This window comes from Ambystoma mexicanum, chromosome 3q (assembly GCF_040938575.1).
Source record: "Ambystoma mexicanum isolate Mex_15411 chromosome 3q, UKY_AmexF1_1, whole genome shotgun sequence".
NCBI lineage: Eukaryota > Metazoa > Chordata > Amphibia > Caudata > Ambystomatidae > Ambystoma > Ambystoma mexicanum.
In genome coordinates, this window is record NC_090926.1 from 984,852,281 (window position 1) to 984,875,462 (window position 23,182).

General features: G+C 45.3%; 1 protein-coding gene across 7 annotated transcripts in view; it reads left to right on the forward strand.

Moving 5' to 3' along the window:
* DNAI2 (dynein axonemal intermediate chain 2) overlaps positions 1-23,182 on the forward strand; it is a 231,344-nt gene that overhangs the window by 88,752 nt on the left and 119,410 nt on the right. For all 7 annotated transcript variants that reach the window (XM_069655122.1, XM_069655124.1, XM_069655126.1 and 4 more), the window contains exon 7: positions 22,121-22,260. In XM_069655122.1, coding sequence (XP_069511223.1) covers positions 22,121-22,260 — 140 coding nt within the window. The remainder of the gene's footprint in view (positions 1-22,120; positions 22,261-23,182) is intronic.

Here is a 23,182-nt window from a genome sequence, read left to right on the forward strand (position 1 = left end):
ATTCGAGGATGTACATTTACTTTTGCGATGTCGCATAGGAGTCCATTCGTTCTCCACTCTTCTCCAATATTTACTTCAGACCATTGGCTGACCTCATTAGTACAGACATTTCAAGTAATTGGGTAAAAAAGAATGATAATTCAATTGTGTGGTGACGTACATGTTAAAAACATAGATGTTCATACAATTGCAATGATAAGTACTTACATGGACCATTGTACGGGAGGAGAGGGAAGGGAGAAAAGAGGGAGAAAGAAGAGCATAAGTTGAGTGTGTTAAAGGATTATTGTAGCCCCCTGAGGAAGGCAACCGGATAGTCGCAAAAGGAGCATGGAGCGATGAGCTTACCAAGTTAATATAATGCTTGACAGCTATTCCTGTGCTGGGTCGAGGTGTGGCACCAATTATTCACCAAGTGGAGTTCCACAGAGTTGATGGACGCTGGAGTAGCCTCTGGGGGCAGGTAGGAGCATGTACGTATTGGGGGATGCACGGGTGTAATGCCGGGTGCATTCATGCAACACCTGTTGTGGAAAGTGTGGATTGGTGTAAAATTACGTGAGTGTGCATCATTGCGTGGACCCCTGGCCCGTTGATGGTATCCTGCTAGATTCGCAGTTTGCCGTGTGCCCGTGAATTTGTATGTGGGCAGTGGTGACTGGGCAGGGTTATCTAGATCCCAGTACCTGGCATAATGGCTATAGGTATGGCTTGTGGACTATATTGTGGCTGGTTATAGATGCTGCAGTCATGCAAGTGAATGTGGGGCCACCAGTGTGGTGTGGCTGGCCCTGGAGCAGAAGCAAAGAACCTCTTTCAAGATCGAGGCTCTATGCAGGGGGTGGTGGTAGCTCCCTGGATTGCTAAATAGAACCTTAACACACAGAAGGCATTTTCTTGATGGCACTGGACCGAGAAGGAGTAACATACTCCTGACTGCAGGCCTTACAGGGGCTTAATGTCTCTGGCGGCAGACCGCTCCGCACAGATAATGCATTTGAGGGACAGGCGGAGGGCCTTGAACAATTCGTTATGTCTGTCAATTAATCTAACCACGTATTAATTAATGAATCAGTGCAAGATCATTGCTGTGATCAATGAGGAGGGTTCTGATGAGAGGGGGGAACAAAAAGGAGCTCTGAATTGTCCCACAGTCCTGGCTTGATTGTATGGATGTCACTGGGGGTCTAGTGCTGATCAGTCACATGATAGTGTTGTTAGAACGATCTGGAGGGCCTATTGGAGGTTGGAGGCCCGCTGGGATTAACCCAGTAGGGGTGGACTAAAAGACAGCCCCCATTAGGCTGATAGATGCTGGGGGACATGAGGGTGAGTCCGCTGAATGTGTAGAAGGGTGGGGTGGGCTAGAGCAATGAAGGCTTACGTCCCCTTGCGTATAATGCATCATATGACATTACACAAGTACATTTAGAAGAACACATTACATTCATGTTCCTTGTTTAATTCAGTGGACAATAGTCTGCAGACCAGTCTCGCTTCATATTGTAGGAGTTGTAGCTCCCTGTCGCCACCTCCGATATTGGGAGGGATCAGTTCCAGTCCTGCAAAGCATATGCCCCTTTTGTTGTCCAATTGATGTTGATCCTGTCACTGGTTGGTCAGGGGATACTTTGTGTCCTGGGAGCCCAGTATGTTCAGATGCTCCCTGATTGTGTGGCCTATGTATTTCCTGCCACAAACACAGATAATGACGAACACCACAAACTTTGAGTGGCAGTTGATGAATTGTTTGATGTTGTGTTGATCTGTGTCTTTGTATATGACTACGTTGGTGGACAGAGCATATGGGCACATTGTACAAGTTCCACATTTATGGAACCCTTTTGCTTGGGCCTTTAGAAGCCAGTTTGTTTGGGCAGCGGTGGTCAGTGTCATGAATAAGGGCTGAGGATACTCTCAGGTGTGGGTGCTTTCATGAAGGAAAATAGAGGGACATCCGATACCCAGGGTTTGATGTCTGGGTCAATCTGGAGAATGTGCCAGTGTTTCTTGATAATCTGATGGGCTTTGGGACTGTCTTGGTTGTATCTTGTCGCAAATCTTGTTTAGGTGTCTTCTGTTTCCCTTTTCCTAACTTTGGGTGTCAGGGACATGGACCTGTCAAGTTTGTTTGTTTCCTTTTCTGCTTTTGTGACTATTTCTGCTGTATAGCCTCTGACAAGAATCTTTCTCTTAGCAATTGGTATTCTTTCTGGAATGCTGGCTCATTTTTGCAGTTTCTTCGGGCTCTTATATATTCTCCTTTGGGGATATTATGAATCACACTTTCTTGTGGCAACTGCTGGCATGTAGTAGAGAGTTGGTTTCTGTGAGTTTACGGAAGGTCATTGTATCCAGTTGTCCTTCTGTCACAGTAATGCAAATGTCTAAAAGGTCTATGTTGGAATTGCTTCATTTGGATGTTAGATACCAAAAGAAATAGAGTTGAGAAAGTGGTTAAACTGGGCTAGTTCCTCTTCTAAACTGGACTATATCAGGTTAACATTGTTGATGTAACGATAAACTTTTACAATGATCGTGTTAAATCCAGTATTTGATAGGGCATGGACCTGCTCACATTTTTTCATAAATAGATTTCCTAACACCGGGGAATAGGTAGCTCCCATGCCGACTCCCACCCCTTCTTTTGTGTATAATAGATTCCATTGAAGAGGAACACGTTATTTGTTAGTGAAAAGAGTAATAGCTCTTTCAACATTTCCAAGTGCAAGGAAAAAAGATGCAGACTCGTTTACCAATGTGAAGTCCATCGCCTCTAAAGCTAAGGCATGATCAATAGATGTGTAGAGGAACTTGGACATCTAGTGTCACCAGCATGTAGTTGGACTGCCATTCCAAATCTTTTAAGATTCGGAGGATGTGCATCGTGTGACATATGTAGGTTGGAATTTAGGTCACATCTCTGTGTGATATTATTGATGTATTGGGCTATTGGTTCTGATACCCAGTCCATGGCACTTACGATTGGCCTACCTACCGGGATATGGGTGAATTCCTTATGTAACTTGGGTAAAAAATGTGGTGGGCTTTCGAGGGTGTTCCACCACCAAAAATGTGGCCTCCTCATCAGTTATTAACCTGATCCTGTGCCATTTGTTAATGATCTTTTTGGCTTAAATTTTGATGCTTTTGCTGTTATTGTGAGGTTTCATAGCATTCAGGTGTTTCTAGGTGGTTGTTTACCATCTTAATATAGTCTACTTTGTCCATCAGGACAATGTTTCACCCTTTTCTGCTTCTTTTATAACAAGGTGTTCATCGTTTTTAAGTTTTTCTAGGGCCATACTTTCCATCTGGCAGAGATTCAGCTGGAATTTCCTACCGTTCATTTTTTGTTCCACCTCCCGATTTGTTTAGTTCAGTTGTTACAGCCTTCTGACAGATGTTGATTGCATTATCCTCTTGCAAGTTTGGGGTGAATTTGGACTTCTTTTTCTAAGTTCTTTAGTGGTGATACACTGTTCTTCTATATCTAGCTGATATATCGATTCCTGTTTGGAGATGTTGCTGGCGTCGTCATTCTCATCTAGAGTTATTAGAAGATGGGTGTGGTTTAATTCATCAATGGTATCACTCACTGGTGGTTTGGCACAAGTAGGTTGTTTCCATACTATTTGTTTAGCAAAACATTTTGTTTCAATTTCCGGGTGTACTTGAAAATGTCTATATGGGTGTCCGTGTAGTTTGTTGTGCTGGTAGGTGCGAAGGAAAGCCCTATGTTGAGCATTGTTTCCGCTGTCTCAGTAAGTATATGGTTTGAAAAGTTAAGTACTTAGCTGGCGGTCTTTGATCTTGTTGTTGTTTTTTAAATCTGGATCTGGTTATTTTTGGCTCGCTGTCGGTTCCTGAAGCGGTTCTTGTGTATCCCACCCCTCTTTCCTCTATTCTCCCTCTCTGAACAGGCATATCTACTTCTAAGGGATCCTGGAAGTGAACATGCTTTGTGGTATCTGTTTGATTTTTCCGATTGACTCTTTTGTATTTGCGGATTTGACTTCTGGTGGTGATTTAGACCTGGTTCCATTGTTTCAGATTCACTATCCACTTCTGAGCTGACTGTGGAGGCACTGGGTCTACTTTCTCAGGAATTGCTTCTAGTCATAGCGTTGTATTTGCGCTGGTACGTGAAAATCTGATCCTCCCTGTAGTCTTTTTGGCCCCTCACAAATGTCCTGGATTTTCTCAGTTTCACCTCGTCCTTTTGTCTCTTAAATATGGAGTAAATGGTTCTGTAGTTCTTTTCCTTGGTGGATGCTGCAGCTGGGTGGTTTTCTATCTCTTGTTTCAGGTTGTCGATGTCTCTTACTATTCTATGATGCTCTCGGTCAGCATGCTCCACAAGTACGTCTAACACGACTCTTGAGCCAGATAGTAGGTTGCCTTCCCATTTCTGTGCCAGGTCTGCATCTTTGGGGTACTCAAAATCAGGAAATATAAGTATGCAGAGAGCCCCTAGGAACTTTCTCTTGTTCTGTATAGTTTTGTAAGGTGATGTTCTCACAGAATGTGTTTATTTCTTCAGTGCACAGTCTTTCCAATTTTATAAATGTTGGTATTAGGTTCTCTGGTGTGTTGGTTTGTGGTCTGAATGCATGATCTGTTGATCCCCTCGGGGTGAACAGCATTTTGATGTCATCATTACGAGTTAGCAGGTATTCTGCATCCTGTTATTCTATATTCAATGTTATTCAATATTAGGATAATCAGCTGCAGTGTCCCGGTTCTAAAGAATACAAGGATTGGGCTGGAGCACTAGAACCATAGTACTCTTGCACTTGATTTGATAATTGAGTTGTACTCTGCTGACTGTTCACTTAGGACGGTTCCCCACTTTCCTGGGATAGAAATTGTACTTGTGGTTTGAACCCTTCGCACTCGCGCCTGGTATCAAGAGGATGAGAGTATATTCTCTCTTAGTAATGAGTCAGAAATCATTGGTTGAGGTGTGCAACAAGTGTTTAATTGCATAGCCAACACGTGTTTCGACCCTCAGGGTTAATCTTTGAAGGCTAAACGTTGACATTTACAGGAAATTTGTATTGTGTGATAGGTGATTGTGTTGTGATTGATAAAATAATACAGATTATTCGTTGTTCACAATTAGCGTATAATTATAAGTGTTCTTTTATAACCTGTTTAATACCAGCGAGTGGTTTCTAAGCGCAGGATTGGGATTTGAACCTGTGTTGCTCTGCCTTGTCTTGCTTTCAAGACACACAGTTTGCCCCTGAGCTCTCCTTCCTTCCACATTTCAACTAATTGCATATAAATTGATGATTTGGTCGCTAGGGGAGGGGCTATGGGCAAAACTCACAGCCAGGGGCTGCCCACCTGTACGACTACATTTTATAAAACTGCACCATTCTGATAACAAAGTGCAGGTTAGGCTGATCAACGAGGGGACATTGTCGAGGCCCATGGTTAGCTCTAGAGGGGTCAAACAGGGATGCAGATTAGCCCATTCTTGTTTAACATGTTCCTAGCAGATCTCCCGGAAAATGTTGAGAATATGGATACTTGCCCGCCTAGTATCTTGGTTATGCCTTATGGATGTGACTTTTGCGGGTATGAGAAAGCAAGCAGAGGGGTTGTGGAGCTATGCAACAGAGAGTATGCTTGTTATCAATAGGCAAAAGCTCCAGGTCATGCTTTTTAACCAAAAAAGAGTGGCCCGTCCGGTTTTGTTGATCGAGGGGACCCGAGTTGAGTAGGAGCGGAGAGAAGAAGGAATGACCCCTTATGTCAAGACGCCAGAGAAAGGAAGGCTGTGCAATTAACTTCTCTGATTGTGCCTTCAGCAAGAACTCTGCAGGGTTTACCCATAAAGGCATATTGAAACTGTCCTGTATGGCCTTGAATCTCTTACCCTGGTGGATCGGTCCTGGGTGGCCAGAGCAGAGGCACATTTCTTGTGTCGAATATTGGGACATGTGTCCCCATGGAAATCATCCGACTGGAATTGGGCATCTCCTCGATGGCTAGAATGCTTTGTGCTGAAACCTGGCATATTATATCTGAAGGCCCTTACCAAACCACAGTGCAACCTATTAAGACTATTGGGTTTGGACATGGCAAACGCAGAGAATTCCGGGTTTGTCAAGTCACCTTAAGTCTTTTCAGTTCTATTGATTGGTCGCCTGATTGGGAACTTGGCTATTGGGAGCTTCGGAGGGAGCTCAAAGAAAAACTGCTGGTCTGGCATAGGCTAAAAGATCATTCACATCTTCAGAGCTGGAAGTCATATGAGTTCACATTATATATGTTGTATACCCCAGGGGAGAGCGCAGCATTATCTCATACTCTGTCCTTCTAGAAACCTGCGCAGTTTCCTATTGCTTCTCAGAATAATCAGACTGCCAGTACTGGCGAAGCATATCTCAACATCATGCCCTAATATGCTTCCTGCGGTCAAGTTAAACCTGGGCGACTTTGTTCATAAACTTTCCTCGGTGGGGGAGAGGGCCTTTTGGCTCCGCTGTTTGAATACCGAAAATAAGAGTCTGCAGTTGGCCCTATATCGTATTTGGCTATCATTTGAACAGTTGTTGGTGCCTTGTGTAGAGCCGTTGTCCTGTGCAGAGTCACTGTCACCTGTAAGGCCTGCCGAGGAAATCTTGTGTGATTTTTCTGTTTTCTTGATACTTCTGTTTGGAAATTCTGTTTGAAACTCTTTATGAATTTTACTTTTTGCCTAGCATGCATCTCATGAACCTATGAACAATGAACTGCTTGCATGCATGTATAGTATTTCAAATTTACATTTTGTGTATTAGCTTTTTATTTGATCATGATTTTTATTTTCCTTTATGTGTAAAGTCTTTGACTGTAACACATTAAAGTATAACATAAAAATAAAATAAATTAATGATAATTCAATTGTGTGGTGAAGGTACTGTGAAAAACCTGAATGTGTCTCCCTGACTAGTCCCAGTGGATCCGTCATCCAAGTGGCATCGCCATTGGATCCAGTTCCTGGGGATGGACCAGTGCGGGAGGATCACCTGGATGGGGGGTCCTTGGGGAGTGGAAGTGGGACATCGATGGGTGAGACGCAGTATCCCCCTTCTTATAACACCTTTTCTCCATCCTACCACGTAGGATACTCAAACTCTACCCCGCTTTTCCAACACAAACACTTTTGTTAACTGCGAAAGAAAATGGACTAACACCAGAGCCGTTTACCTGACATGTCCCAACACAAGAGTCAGGCAATTGACCAGAATCACACACACCTGACATCCATTTCCCGTTCCCACAGGGATAAAAGGTGGAGCACGAAAGCAAAATACGAGCAAGGCAGACTGCATGATGAGTGAGCTATCCAAGCAGGCAGTTTAAGAGGAGAAGAAAGGCGCTGAGAAACTAAGGGGTGACAAGGAGAGAAGCGACCTTGCCCTTTCCGACCTAGACCCGTGACGCCTCCGTGGAAGGAAACATAAGACCGCAAACAATAGCCAGCATGTTCTGCAGCAGATGTCAATGGTATGCAAAGCCCTCCTACACTGATAAGCAGGACAGGGAGAGATGCTTGCTACCATGGAACCGTCCTTGACTCCAGAAGCATGAAAAGCCAAGCGCCATCACAGCTGGTGAGTCGAGGAGAGAAACCAATAAGAAACTGAACTGTGTTGAGTGAAAGTGGCAAATGATAAAATAAGGAAGGCTGAAAGAACTGTTAACATTTTACGGGAAGACCAGCTCCAGTGGGGTCTGGCACCACGTGGGTGCTCACTCAAGAGACTCTGGTTGATTCCCCTACTGTTGAAACTACCGATACCAGAAGGCCTTAGGAGAGCCGGAAGGAAAAGGTCAAAGTGGTCAACAGGGGTCTAGCAAAATCCCCCTGTACAGTCAAAGTCTTTGACCTGCACGTAATTGGAAAGCTAAGGGAGATGAATCCCGCATAGTGTGAAAAGAGAACTGTGTGATTGGCAAGAGTGAACCCAATCGAGGGATATCCACAGTGAACTGTTTAAAAATGTATTAAGACTTGTGAATGCAACAGGTGAAATTGTATGAGATAAGGCCATAGTGAACCTGACAGAGGGAAACCAACATACGAGATGGTTCTGAGCCCGGAAGAGGGGGATCCAGGGGTGAAAAGTAATCACCCAACATACATACAGAAAGGAACTTTTTAGTTTATTATTTTGAACATATCAGGTCCTCGGAGGCAAGAGACTTTTTGTAGAAAAGAGATTTAACCCCCGAAGGTCCTGAGAGCGGAACTGTAGTTTTGTGCTGGGAAAGCTTGAGCATGTGCTGTGCTCCGGCGTCCTGCTGTGTCCTGTGCTCAAAACATGGGGAAGGGAGACCCCTGGGTACCGCATCCTGACTTATCATTTGTGAACACTTCTTTCTGTGAACATTATCCCACACTCTTTTTTTGTATTAGTTGTAAGGATTGGCAATATGTTTTTATTAGTATAGGCCCTTTTATTGGACAAGACGCCACTAGGACTGCCTTATTATTATTTGATGGTCGTAGCTTGCTCCCATCTTATTTTTAGGTTTAGATTAGGTGTTTTTCCAACCTACCTATTCAGATTAATAAACACCCTTGAACTGTGATCACTTGAGTCTGTCTTTACTGTTGCCACCATGAGTTCCTTACAGTACATATTGAAAACATAGTTGTTCATACAATTGCAATGATAAGTAGTTACATGGACCATTTAATGGGGCAGAGAGAAGGTCGGAAGTGGGAGAAAGGAGTGCGTAAATTGAGTGTGTTACAGGATTATTTTGGCCCACCAATGGCGGCAATCGGATGGTCTCAAAAGGAGCATTGAGGGATGAGTTTACGACTGCTATTCCTGTGCTGGGTCGGGCGGTGGCCCAAAATATTCGACAAGTGGAGTTCCACAGAGTTGATGTATGCTGCAGGAGCCTGTGGCAGTGGGTAGAAGCAGGTAAGTATTGGGGGATCCTGGGTATAATGCCGGGTGCATGCATGTTACCCTTGTTGTGGAATGTGTTGATTGGTGTGAAATTGTGTGAAATTACGGGAGTGTGCATCATTGCACGGACCTCTGGCCCATTGATGGCGTCCTGCTAGATTAGCAGGGTGCCGTTTGCCCATGAATTTGTATGTGATCATTGATGACGGGGCAGGGTTGCCCGGGTCCCAGTACCTGGTATACTGGCTTTTGGATTATATTGTGGCTGGTTCTAGATGCCGCAGTAATGCAAGTATATGCAGGGTCACCAGTGTGGTGAAGCTCGCCCTGGAGCAGAAGAAAGAGGCTCAATGTAGGGGGTGGCGGTAGCTCACCTCGATTGATAAATAGAGCGTTAACACACAGAAGGCGTGTGCTTAGTGGCACTGGCTGAGAAGGAGTAGCACATTCCCGACTGCAGGCATTCCAGGGCCATAATGTCCCTGGTGGTGGACCATGCTCCACAGATAATGTATTTGGAACACCAGAGGATTTCATCATTTGGGTAAACCCAATGCAGTAGACTTGGATAATATCTCTGTAATATGTTTACAGGAGACATGGCTTCAGGAGATCCCAGAGAGGGTAGGCTATGTAACTTTTATAAATGCTGCAGGTAAAGGGCCAAAAGGAAGACCCTTTGCTGGACTTTTAACAAGCATTAAAATCAACTCAGGGTTTATAATTAAGAAAACATGCAATGAGAGCTCTCATATCCAAGCCGCTATACTTCAACAAGAATAACTGACAATTTGGGTCATTCCGAGTTTGGAGGTAAGTCACTGTCCCTACCGGCATGGAGCAAATACCGTGTCCGTGTAGTCAAGAGACTGCTAATAGAGGGCTATTACGACTTCACGGGCATGAGCTTTAGGCCATGCCGGTAAGGGCATCACCGCCATGCCGTAAAAGGCCAGAAAAAGGCCCTTAGCGGCATCATGTAAAGCGCAGATTGCACTACCGGCATGAACCAATGCGGCATTAGTGGTCACCGCTAATAGCGGTGACCGCAATTAGAAGTGACCGCTAATAGCGGTCACCGTAAATAAGCGGAACTGGAAGGAGCACAGCGGCCATCTTTAAAAACACAATCCATTGTCATCCTCAGCAGCCAAGACCTGTATGATACTGCTGTTGGTGAAATATCATACTCTACCATACCACAATGTCTAAGGCTGTGAAGAAGGGCGCCTCCCGCCAGTGCAACGAGCGCTTCAATGAAGATGAGCTGGCCATGCTAGCTGAGACCCTGCAAGAACATGCTGTCATCGTCTTTGCCCAGAGCATGAAGAGGGAGGCCGTTATACGCAAGAAGGAGATCTGGGCACTTGAGGTGCAGAAAGTAAGCGCGGTGGGTAACACACCCTGCACTATCAAGGACTGCAGGAAGCGGTGGGACGACTTGTGGCTGTGAGTCTACAACATACTCTCTGCCAACAGGAGCCAGGCAATGTCAACTGGAGGAGGAGCAAACTCCCCATAAAGCTGTCCCGGTGGGAGGACATATGTGCTAGCCTGATTGGCATGGAGTCAATAGAAGGTGTTGGAGACATGGAGTGTGGCACCACGTCATCGATGGACGGAGGTGAGTGTCCTAAGAAAGCACTGTAATGCAGAGTCTGATGATAGTTCGCCAATATGTCTGTCTAAAGAGGCAAGCCATGGCCCAATACGCACACATTCCCAGCAAAGTTGTGGTACGCAGCACAGACACATGCAGATGCCTGCAGCAAGGCAATGCCATACTGTACCCAAACCACACTAAGATGTCAATGGCATGAGTCACACTGCATACAGGCCCCAAGAATAATGCATGTCACATACCATACGTCTGCCCCAACATGAGTTACCACTGATGGATGCCTGCATTACCCACCCATGTAGCAAGCAACGTGATCGTCCAAACTCAACTGCCAATTACCCTCTAATGTGTAGATGAGAAATTATACAAATGTATGCATGATGCTTCTCAAACCATCACCCATGCCGTCCCTCTCTTCGACCCCCACGGGCTCCGACCATGACAGAGCGGCGCGGTACTCACCCCCACAGCCAACCACACCCGGAAGAGGGCCCGGGATGAGGCCAACAGGCCTTCCATCTCAAAGGCCCAACCCAAGGCCCGCCATGCACTACCACAGAGAGCACCTACAGATGCCCCGGCACTGCTGCCGCCAAGGGCAATCGAGATGGAAGCCGCAACCCCTGTCCCACTGCCACAGGACACATCTGATGCTCCACACTCAGCTGAGTCCAGCTCAGTTTTGGAGGTGGCAGCCACAGCACCCCTGGCTCAGGGGAGGGGCAGGAAGAGGTGTGGGTGCCTGTGGAGGACGAATCCTCAGAACAGCCCTGCACACCAAGTCCTGCACCATCCCCCCAGATCACATCTTTGGAGTCAAACCACGCCACCACCCCGGAGCAATTCTGGGGAGGGGGGAGTATTACCAAGGGGCCATGAGCCCCATAGTGGCACCCATCCAAGTCCACCATGACACCCAAGCACCCTCCACCTCCACAGGTGTACCGGCAAGGCTGCAGCGTCATGAGGAGCTAACTGCCCTTGTGCGTCAGTTCGTGGATGACAATGCCCAGGCAGGGCAGGAGTGGCGGGAAAACATCACCTCTCTGGGCAAGACAGTTACTGACAACACCACCTCCCATGGCAAGATTTTTGCAGACAATACTGGCCAACTGTGTGAGGAGGTATCCGCCCTGCGGCAGGTCCTCAGCCGCATCGCCTATGCCATGGAGGCAGAACGTCCGGCACCCCAGTTTGAGCAGGCGGCCACACCATCGTCATCGAGCTCAACCCAGACCAGCCCACTCCGCAGGTCGTTGCGCACCCTGCGCCGGCCGGACATGCCACCACCAGGTCCAGGGAGTGCAAACAAGTAGACTGGCCAGCCTGATGAAGGCATTAGAGACTTATTGGGACATGTGTGGGTGGAGTGGGAGCGGGGTGAGGGTGTGTGGGGGAGTCGTGGGGGGAGGGGGAGGGAGGGGTGAGGGTGGTGGAGGGTTAGTGCACTTTCGTTTACATTGTATATTTCAATACACCTGTTGTGTTAAAAGCAAAACCTGAATGGACATTCATCATTGCGAATGTGTCAGTTATTCATATACAGTGCATAGTGTGCATGTACCCCCACACCCAGTTCCCTCTGTCCAACTATCATGTCACCCTGTGCAACCATGCATGTCAGAAATAATGTGCATCACTGACTGATGGACGCACAGCACATCCCTTCTGTGCATCGGCACCGGGATGATGTGCAGCCACTTCTTCATCCCCTTCTTCATCCCCAGGTGTTTGCAGTTCAATGTCAGGGGGCAGGGGGACGTTGCGTTGGATACACATGTTGTGCAGCATGACACATGCCATGATGATCTTGGCCACCTTCTCATGCCTGTAGAGGAGTGCCCCACCCAATGGGCTAAGGCAGCGAAACCATGCGTTCAACAGGCCAATGGTCTGCTCAATGACCAACGGGGACTTGTGTGGAATCGAAAGTAGTCCTCCTCCTGCCTGTTCTGTGGGTTCTCGGACAGGGGTGAGGAGCCACGGCATCAAGGGATAGCCACTGTCCCCTGCATGGGAGGCAAAAAAAAGGTATATGTCAGGCGATTGATGATGGACAGCTGTACCAGTCACACATGCCGGCCGATTATCGTTGGTCACATGCACATGTCCCTGGTTGTATGCACGCCATTTTTAGGCCCTCAATGTGTCCTGTGCCATGGAATAATGGTGTGGGTTGCATCTTCAAGATGATACACTGTGTGCTCTGTCGTCTTGTGGCTCATGCATTGTGTACGCATACAGCTGTGTCTGTGTGAATTTAGTGATGTGTTGTGTTCTGTACGATTTTCTGATTGGGAGTGTTGGCAGTAGGCTCTGCAATATTAGGAATTCAGCGCTGATTTTTCCCATGATGACATGCAGAATTCCTGCGGTTGTATCGGCCCTGTGACAGACAGTGGATTCCCTTGGTGGTTCAGTCCAATGCTCCCCCATGGATGCTTGTCCTGTGTGGTGATTCGCAGGAGACAGCAAGATAGTGCATATACCCTGCATGCTGCTGGATGGTGTTACGGAGGGTGTGGTCCGCTGATGAGTGGTGCACATGTTGTGGGATGTGGGGTGGTTTACTGTTAGTCATGTTGTGATAGGTGTAGACCTTACTTCATTCCTATGGGATTTGAGTGTCATGTTCTGTTTGGGATGCTTTGGGGCACAGTGTTTAGCGATGTGCACATCGTGCTGTCACATAAACATTGACACTATGGTGGTGTGTGCATCTCTCCCCCCATTTCACTGCCGTGTGCCTGTCATGCAATTTACCAAGCAGCCAGGCACGTCGTACAGCATGTCGAGAAGCGTGGTAGCGTGGAGATGCGCAGGACCATAGAGTCATGAGTTGATCCGGGATATCAGGCTCAACAATGTGTGATGATCTTGCAATGTGTGATGATCTTGCTGGCGTCGCATGCCATCTGCACTTTGATGGAGTGGTATTGCTTGCGGTTGCGGTACACCACCTCCATGGCATGCGGGACCACCATCTCCACGTGGGTGCAGTTGAGGGCACCTATGAAATTCGGCATGCCTGCCAGTGCATAGAAGACAACTTTTGTTTGAAAAATCTCCTGGGGAGTCCGTGGTAGGGATATGTAGTCCCTGGTGTGCTTGAGGAGGGCATCCAGCACTTGCTGGAGGATGCGAGAAAATAAGGGTTGTGATATGCCATGCATGTGCCCCACTGTGTGCTGGTAGGTGCCTGTGGAAAGGAAGTGGCACATAGACACTACCTTCAGTAGAGGGGGGATGGCGGTGCATATTTCAATGAGGCTGACAAGGTTGTCGTGTATCATGTCCACGATGGTGGTGATGGTGTCCCGGTCCAGACGGTACAGGGTGTGGTTCTGCTCCAAGGTTAGGTTGAAAGGAATGGCTCTGATGCGAGGTATTGGGGGCTGCCGCGTGGTTACGCTGGCTGCACTGGTGGGGCATGCTGGGCCTGTCTCAACCTCCTTCTCCTGCTGCGTCTCCTTTGTGGTGCCTGCTGTTGTTGATGTTGTTGTTGTTTCTGGTGTTGCAATGCAAGCATGTCCTCCCGCTCCAGTATTGCTACTACTATTGGAATCATCTTGGTGTGGAAAGGGGTGTGGTGTGTGGGTATGCTCCTTTTGTACAGGCTCAGACTCCATTGCCTCCACCTGTGCTTATAGTGTGCACCTGTGGTAGTTGTGAACACTGCACATAGCATTTTACGGTTGGTTCGCGATGTCGGTATTTACAACATGCCGGTATCCACTAATTGCGCCTTCATGATACCGGTATTTGCTTGTCCGTCTGACTTGTGATTTACTCCTCTTACCGGCATGCCGCTATTGCCGGTTTGATGGGCCGCGTGCCAGCTCCCATGCCGCTATTAGAGGCACCGTTATTTACGGTGCCGCTAATGGCGGGTTGGAAGGTCGGAATGGCCCGGAGCGGGAAGCGATGCCGGTAATCCTTTACCGGCATCGATTTTCCCTTACCTCCAAACTCGGAATGACCCCCAATGGGTTTACTGAAAATTACGGAAATCATAAATACCTATTTGAACCCCAAAATAACTGCAATGAGAGAGTTTATAATACAAATCCTGAAGGTGGTGGATAAATCCAATTCTGAATATCAAAATGCTCATATAGTCATCTGTGGGGATATGAATATACATTGTTTGGATTCAGAAGGGGTTACGATTGACTTTGTTCTAAGCTAGAAAACACAAAGAACAATGCATTGCAATATGGGAAAGCACCATGAAAGACTAACATTTGCTGCATGCTAAATGGTCCGACTGCAGACTATATCCCTGGGAAAACATCATGGGTGAGTGGGAATAAAAAGCTCAATAATAGATTACATATAGTGGTCACGTAACTATTTACACATGATTGAACGATTCGAAATTCTGGATAAAAGAGAGAGTGACCATAACATGTTAAAATTGACATGGAAAATACAGGGAACTGTTAAGAACGTTCACCCATTAGGCCAAATCCAAGTCAATCAAGGAAAGAACTGACATAAAATATATAAAAAGAATGTTGTGAATGTGATGGAAAATGTTCAACATATGATTCAAAGAAACAAGGAGAGTCTAAACTACACTACACTGCTGGCAATTTATAAAGAAGTTGAATCGGCGAGAGCTCACCCAAATAGACTTCACAAATATCCATACAGTAAAATTATAGAGGAGGCCAAAAAACTGCAGAAAGTGGATCTCAAGAACATTTTCAAAAGTCAAATTAAAGACAAAGTAGCAGCAATTAATCAGAGGAAACAACGTTACAGAAACTGGCAGAAGGGCCAATGGATAATAAGAAGGCAAGAACAAGGTGAACAAATGCTAAAAGCAATTCTGTGGAAGAATATGACTGAAATATGGGCGTTAATAAACAAAACCATATTCAATCAAGATGCATGTTTGACCAGTGGTGTGGCAGAAGAGAACTGGATAGCCCATTATACCACAGTCTTCTGTAACACCATGATACAAAATAAATTAAAAGAAGAGATTCAAGAAACCTCATGGGAAATCGACTGTGATCAAGAAGACCTACTAGAGATAATTACCAAGCTAAGAGCCTCAAACGCCTCCGGCCCTGATGGTCTAACAAACAACTTACTAAAGAAAAATCCTGTAACGTGGAGTAAGTTTATTGCGCTATTATTTAACCAAATAACAAAACTCAAAATGTTCCAGATTCATGGTCTACTGCGGTCATATTTCCTATTTTTAAACAAGGAGCTAAAGAGGACCCAAAGAGTTACAGGTCCATAACACTCCTTGACGTTATAGGCAAAATATACGCATCACAGTTGCAAAAACGTTTGGTAATAGATTATGAACGTTTGGTCCATAATCTGATAAAGCCAAGATTATGGACCAAAGATGAAGCAGATTTACCAAAAGGTAGGTACGGAATTAAATCTGTTCATATTAAAAATTCTGAAAACGCAAAAGGTGAATACTACAATGAATGAAGTGAAAGACCTTCCGCCAAAAATAAATAATCAGCAAGTTGCATGAATCCTTTATGCAGATGATTTAATCTTATTAGATTAGAAACAAATTGGCTTACAATGGAAATTGAATGTTACAACAATATATGATCAAAAACAGGCAAAAAATTTACATAAAGCCGAAAATCCTAAATCCGACAAAGAATGGAAGATCTAAAAGACAACCCATCTAAAGATGGTCTATTGGAAATGAATTACTTGAAAAAGTGGAAACAATAAGATACTTGGGCATTCAATGTTCTAACTCATACAATGAAATGCCATGGATAAACAAACTTTTAAAGCACAAATAAAAGTGCCAGCATCACAAGCGTGAATAATACATGCTCACTATGGGAAATTTCCAATCAACCCTTTAGTAAACTTCTATAAACAGAAGATAATACCAGCCGTGACATATGGTAGTCAAACGTGCCTGAAAATAAAAAGAAACATCTGGAATGTACTAATCAGTAAGCTCTAAATTTGCTGTTTCTTCTCCCTTAGATTAATTAATTAGTCTCTAAGCGATGAGCTAGATGCGTTTTGTTGCCATGCATTCTTCCAAGACACCCACTTTACCCCTGAGCTACCCTCCCGCCTTGCTTCCTTCAACATATTATGTATCTCTTCCCAGTGAGTCCCCAAATCATCATTGTGTACACCGTCATCTCCTCATTTCTCGACTGCTGCATAGTTGCCAACATGATCATTCCAATCAGTAGATGTTTATCTAGTCCTGGTGTGCATTTTGGCACATGTAGAGTTTTATAATGGGAAAAGCAGAAATAAAGGTCCCAAGCAGCAAAGAAAAAACAGGAATAGATAAGCACCAACAGATTGGAATGGATCATGCTGGCAACTATGCTACTGCAATGGCATTCATATAGGCCATTCCAGTACCAAAATCCACAGGCTTCAACTAATTCTGACCCATGCTGCTTGCTTAATCTTCAGCCTTCACTGCTATGGCCATATCTCTTCTGTTGTCTGCTCACTCCACTAGCTCCACATTCCTGAAACAATCAAATTCAAGGTTCTATCCATTGTACACCAGGCATACTACGGAATCTGCCCTACCTTCATCCTGGAGAAATTCAACAAACACACACTGGTAAGAACTCTCACATCTGCCAACAAGAGACTCCTTGTCTGCACTGTATGTTGCCTCATAGGAAATGGTGGCTTCGCCTTCTCAGTCCAGACATGCAATCTCTGTAAAACCCTCCTATCTGAAATCCCTGAACTAGATCGTCAAGTCTTCAGAAAGGCAGTGAAAAATATGGCTATACCCTCAATCGATCTACATCTTCTCCCAGCCTCACCAGTGCCAAGATGCCCTAGGGTGAAGTCGCTTTTTTTTCAATACTAAATCAATAAATGCATTTTAATAATGAGCACTTCCTGTATATATTATAGTCATACAGATGTTTCACTTGTCATACTGAGCAAACCAGTTATCAAAACCTAAAATAACCATATAACTGATTTCCTGGTAAGAGGCTATTAGTCCAAGATGGACAATCTGGCACACTCCTGTTGTACTCTTTCGAAATACACCTGTGAGAAAGGGAGGAGGGCAAATGTAATCAATTTGCCAGCAGAGATTTGGAGGGAGATCCCTATCCTCAGCAGGTACCTCCCTGTGGAATAGCAACCCTGCCGCCCTCCGTCGTGAGCCTGATCTTCTTAAGTTCTGAAAACTCCTCAAGACCTTCCTCTTCTCCTCTTCCTTCTCTCTCCCTCTACCCTGCAAACCTAGCACTCTCCTCTTTCCCTCTCGCCCTCCTCTTCCTTACAGCTTGCTGACTGGCCGCCTGGTGTTCCTCAGAGTCTCACAGGCCCCGGGCACCTCTGCCAGTTGTCTCTCTCCGACTTGCCTCAGGGTCCTACTCCCCCCCCCCCCCCCCACCTTCACTGCACTTGAGCAATAACCCAAGAGAGTGGCTCTCTCTGCACTTACCCCAGTTTCCACTGACTAGGTGCTCTGAACCTCCCTGCGACCATCTGTGCACTTGCACATTCCGAATGCATTGTGCCTGAAGATCGTCTGTCTGTTCTCCCTTGTCTTCACTCCTAATTGCACTGGTAAAACTGCAGAATCGCCTTCAGGCCTATTTGCTGTGTCCCAACTGCTAAATATATTTTATGCACTTACTCTGCCTGTGCCGATTGTTAATGTCTCAGAATTTCAAGTGCTCTGAGTGACTGTTGTTTTTATCCCCATGTACCCACCCAGCCTGAGCGTTTTGAAACACTTGCATGTGTATAGGTGCTTTATAAATAAACAATACCATACCAATGAGTGCTACAGGCTGCGTGGAAAGAAATCTAATATTCTTTTGGAAACATAATTTATATATTTTACAGATATGCCTTTGATAAAAGGGTTGTTTGCTTGAACCACTAAGTACATCATGCATTCAGACCTGATGCTCCTTTCATATTTACTATTCTCACCGAGCATTAAAGTTTTCGCAACCATGAACCATGCATATTTATTTGGATAGCCTCAAGATTTGGATGTGTGGATACAATTGCTGCAACCTCGAACACTCCATTGGAGTCCAAGGGATGTCCTGCTTCTTGTTTTTGGAGATTGTTTCCTCTCACATTTTTGGAAGCCTCACAGAATTTTAGAAGAGGAGTTTCTAAACTCGTGTCTCAGGGACACGATGTCTGTGCTCATCGGGCTGTGCATGTTCAGTCCCCAAAATACAGACATTCTTCGGGAATGTATAATAGGATGCACATGTGAATTTACTTCATCTTTTCATTTTATCACACAACGTGCAATGTGTATGGCAATGAAGCCAACCTGCTTCTTTGGAATGCATGGAGTGATTTCTCTTACTGTGCACATTTCTAAAGAAGTTGATGGCCTTTTACCACGAGCAGGTTGCCAGTTTCATTTTGAAGACGAAACCATGCAATCTGCCATCTCTCCCCGTTTTTTTAGCTTTGCATAGTCTTTCATGTTTTTTTGTTACAGCCAATGCATGGTTACCGGTAGAACTCAGAAGACCTTTTAGACTGAATTACCAGGAACATACTGAATGGTCATGTGCTAAGAGCCTTATTGGCTGCATTTACAAGCGCTAATAGTGGTGAATTGTAATTAGCCCTCATTAATGGCGATACCTTTGTTTAGTATAGAAAGAATCACACTGATGTTGCACAGCTGGGTGAGTTGTGTGTAAGGTAAGCTAGATTAGTAGTTATATACACTTGGGGTGTGGGGGATAGTGATACTACCCTGGCACGAGGCAGAAAATAATAATAAGTAAAGGAAGAGTCCCAAGAGATAAGAACCTTGTGCCCCTTGCACACCACTATACTGAAATACAGTCAAAATTCATTAGAATCTGTGAGTATTGTTGTAACAAAGAATACAAAGTCAAACTTATTTCAGAAACACAGCTATTTTAATAATACAATGGGCCTCATTACGACCCAGGCGCTAAGTGGTTAACAGCGCCGTAAAAGGCTGTGGCGCCGTTAACCACTTAGCGCCTTACTACGAGGTCCCTTTGCAGGACCCGACCTGAACGGCTGGTCTGGACCAGCCGTTAAAGTAGGGACCCGCAAAGGGACCTCGAAGGCAATTACGGTACCGCAATTTGCGGTACCGTAATTGCCGCCTTCCCCATTCCCATTGAGCCCTATGGGGCAAAAATGGGAATGGGGAAGGGCCATGGCGAAATGGGGAAATACCGCCCCGCCAACCTTGGAATGGGGCGGTATTTCACCATGGCGGACTCGTTACAACACCGGCACCAACCATGGTGCTAATAGCGCCATGGTTTAGCGCCAGTGTTGTAATGAGGGCCAATATATTAATCAGAGCTCTATGCATTTCGGGATTCCCCCTTCATCTGGAGCAACATTATTTTATCATTCCAGAACATTTCAGTCTTCCTGTTCTACAAGGTAAATACAACAAAATTAGAGAAAAAATGATCATATCAATTACTGAAACTAAAAATCCATCTACTTCCAAAGTATGTAATCTCTGCGATCTCCCATGATCAAGGGACACTATTCACCTGGATTGTAAAGTGAGTCAATGCTCGTTGTGTATTGAATTAATCCGGGGAAACAACACTCAGCAAAATCGGTTGTCCACTGGGATATGTGACACTCTAAAGGTGGATACAACCCGATTAGGATCTAAGCTGTGCAGCAAAAAATGTGCTGACAAATTTAACTAGTATGGTTACACAAACTCCAGTGGTGTTTTAGACAGAACCTTACCTCTAGTGTTAGTGTGGGTATTAATATGCTGAGCTAAAACCAGAAGTCATCATGTTATGGATCTCATCTGGATGATCAATTCTTGGAGTCTAGAAACCAAAAGATAGGAAAAGGTAAGGGAGGCATGGTATCACAAGTATGATACTGACACAAAAGGTACCATTTGTAAAACCATTATTAAATTTTCTGGGTTTGGAAAAACTCCTATTTTGCCCTAGATCTAAGATGGGAGTAGTGTCTACTATCAAATAATAAATAATACAGCCCTAGTTGAGTCCTTCAAATCAAAATGGCTTATACTAACCTAATGCCTGCCCTATCTCTTGTACATACAACAAAAAAAAGTGTGTAAAGGAGACTATGTATGAAAAGGAAAATCCGTGTTCAAATATAAAGAATAAATGTGGCTGAGTCAGCTCTCCTCCCCACGTTAGAATGTATGGAGTAAGGCGGTCTCCATTGGCAGGATGACACACCAGTCGCTCATGTTGCTTGCCAACTCACTGGCTGTGGGCGATTAGTTCTTGTCTTTCAACTCAACTCAGCCGTTCGTCCGGGAGGTTCGCGGGTGTGCTTGAAACACAATGCAGCCTTCTTGTTTGGGATATGGCCTTCTCCGTGTGTCTTTTGCGCCCTTTTGGAGGCAACAACCTCCTGTAGGGAACTCCTGGGGTTCTACACCTGTGGCTCTCGTCTCTCGGTCCGTTGCTCTGCTCAAGTAGGTTTGCCTTCACCCCGGAATTGCTGCTCTTACTCGCGTTCCACCTTGCCGAGTGTGTCTCTATGGTCCGCCTTTTATCTGTGTGTGGAGAGCTAATTGGTATCAGATGTATGTACTTGGAGTCAAGTGCCTGGCTTTGCGTGACCCAATTATCGGGACATATCCAATGAGATCTGTAAGAGTTAGCATTGTTACTCTCACCCTCTTCCTCGGCCCAGGGTTTCTGTAGAAAGGGGGAGAGTAGGGACATCAGAGAATCCTATTAAATAGGAGGGATCATGGGTACGGAAAGGGTGGAATACCGCGTCTCACCATCAGTTGCCTCCCCCCACTCCCCGAAGACACCTCACCCAAGTGACCCTCCCAGACTGGTCCACCCCCAGGGTCTGGATCCAAAGGCGATGGCCATGCCCTGGCCACCTGAGAGAGATCCCTGAGGACTAGTAGGTGAGACATCCTTTAGTTTCTCACAGAAAGGGCATATGGAAACTCCCTTGATAATCATGTAGTGGTTCAAGTTGACAATAGCAGCTCTATAGACTTGCAGGGCTTATCTCTGGTCTAAATGTCCACTGATTCAGGAAATGGATGGATAAGATGTATGTCGGGTCACCCCATGATGTGACCGCCCGTTCAGAATGTGGGCTTAAATCTGTGAAAGTAATAAGGATATATAAGTATATACCCTAAATGGGCTCTCTAATAGACTAAATGTTAAAGGGGCTCCTGAGGAGATCTGTCTGAAAATGCACTAAATCATCTTGATCTTACCCACTTGTGTACCCACAGCATTCCCGCACCTCTCCTCAAGATCAGCGTTTACCCGAGCACTCGAAAATTGCTATGTTTTTGTGCAACGTGGTCCGTGACTTTTTTGACTGAATTGCCAGGCACAGACTGAATGGTCGTGTTCTAACAGCCTTATTGGCTGCATTTACAAGCGCTAATAGCTGTGAATTGTAATTAGCCCTCAATGATGGCGATACCTGCATGCCTATGAGGTACATTGAAGAACACATATCAGAAGTTGTAGTTCATATTGCCCTATTTGCATAGCTACAGAACTCTCACCGATCATTTAAACCACTGATCTAACACATATGATTGTCTCTCTTTTATCCACAGCCTACTGGGACACCCGTAAAGGAGGGCAGCCTGTGGAAATATCTGTCGTAGAGCACAGTCATAGGGACCCTGTCTACAGAGTGCTCTGGTTGCAATCGAAAACTGGTACAGAGTGCTTCTCTGCCTCTACTGATGGACAGGTAAGACTAGAGGCAGCACAAATGACTGTGGCTGGCATTCCACTGGTGGGCCTTATGTTTCAGGATCACTCTGATATTACAAATGATCATCAAGTTGATGTGACTATTAGAAACTCTTTGCCTTTATATAGGCCTTTTCTATTCTTCCTACGTTTACCTAAAGATTTGGCCCATTTAGTTCTTTTGCAAGACCAACATTTAAACAGCACTTTAATAGAATGCTAAGCAAGCTGTGGCATTGAGGGAGTTGTACTCAGGGGTCCTCTGATCACACCATATAAAACTCGTACTAAAAAAAAGAGCACACACGAGGCAAGGCGCAATGCTGTTTATTACAGCTGGGCGAGCTCAAATGAAATAGAACAGTGGACTAGAACGGATTGTGAGAGCTGACATCTGGGCGTACAGCGAACATTAGTTTTATGCTATAAAACGCAATGGTCTAGACACTTAGAAACACTTGCAATTTTGTATTTCCATGTTTTCAATGTTTCCCAAGAATCTCACTGGCTAGACTACGTCATATCCTTAGTGCTGGACGTATGTTAATGAAACATGATTGGATCAAACAGTTCAACAACATCCCATCTCATCTCCTCCCCATGTTGCGCCACATCGCTTCTCACCTCTTCCAGGTACAATTTGCAATTAGTAAAATTACATTTCTGCTGACTGCAGGAACTTTATTATACTGCCATTGTTCGCACCATTGAGAATGGAACATGAGACACCTTACTTCTGTTGAGAAGGGAGACATTCACACGTGACTTGCTGGATAACCACCTTCGCAAACCCTGTGGTGGTGGATACTCTGAAGGCTGCTCACCTCCCAGGAACACAGAGACTTACCATTTGATTGGTCCTCCCAGGAACCCCACTCCGTCCAGTGTCCCTTTCCCATAGCCACCTGCCGATGGGCACT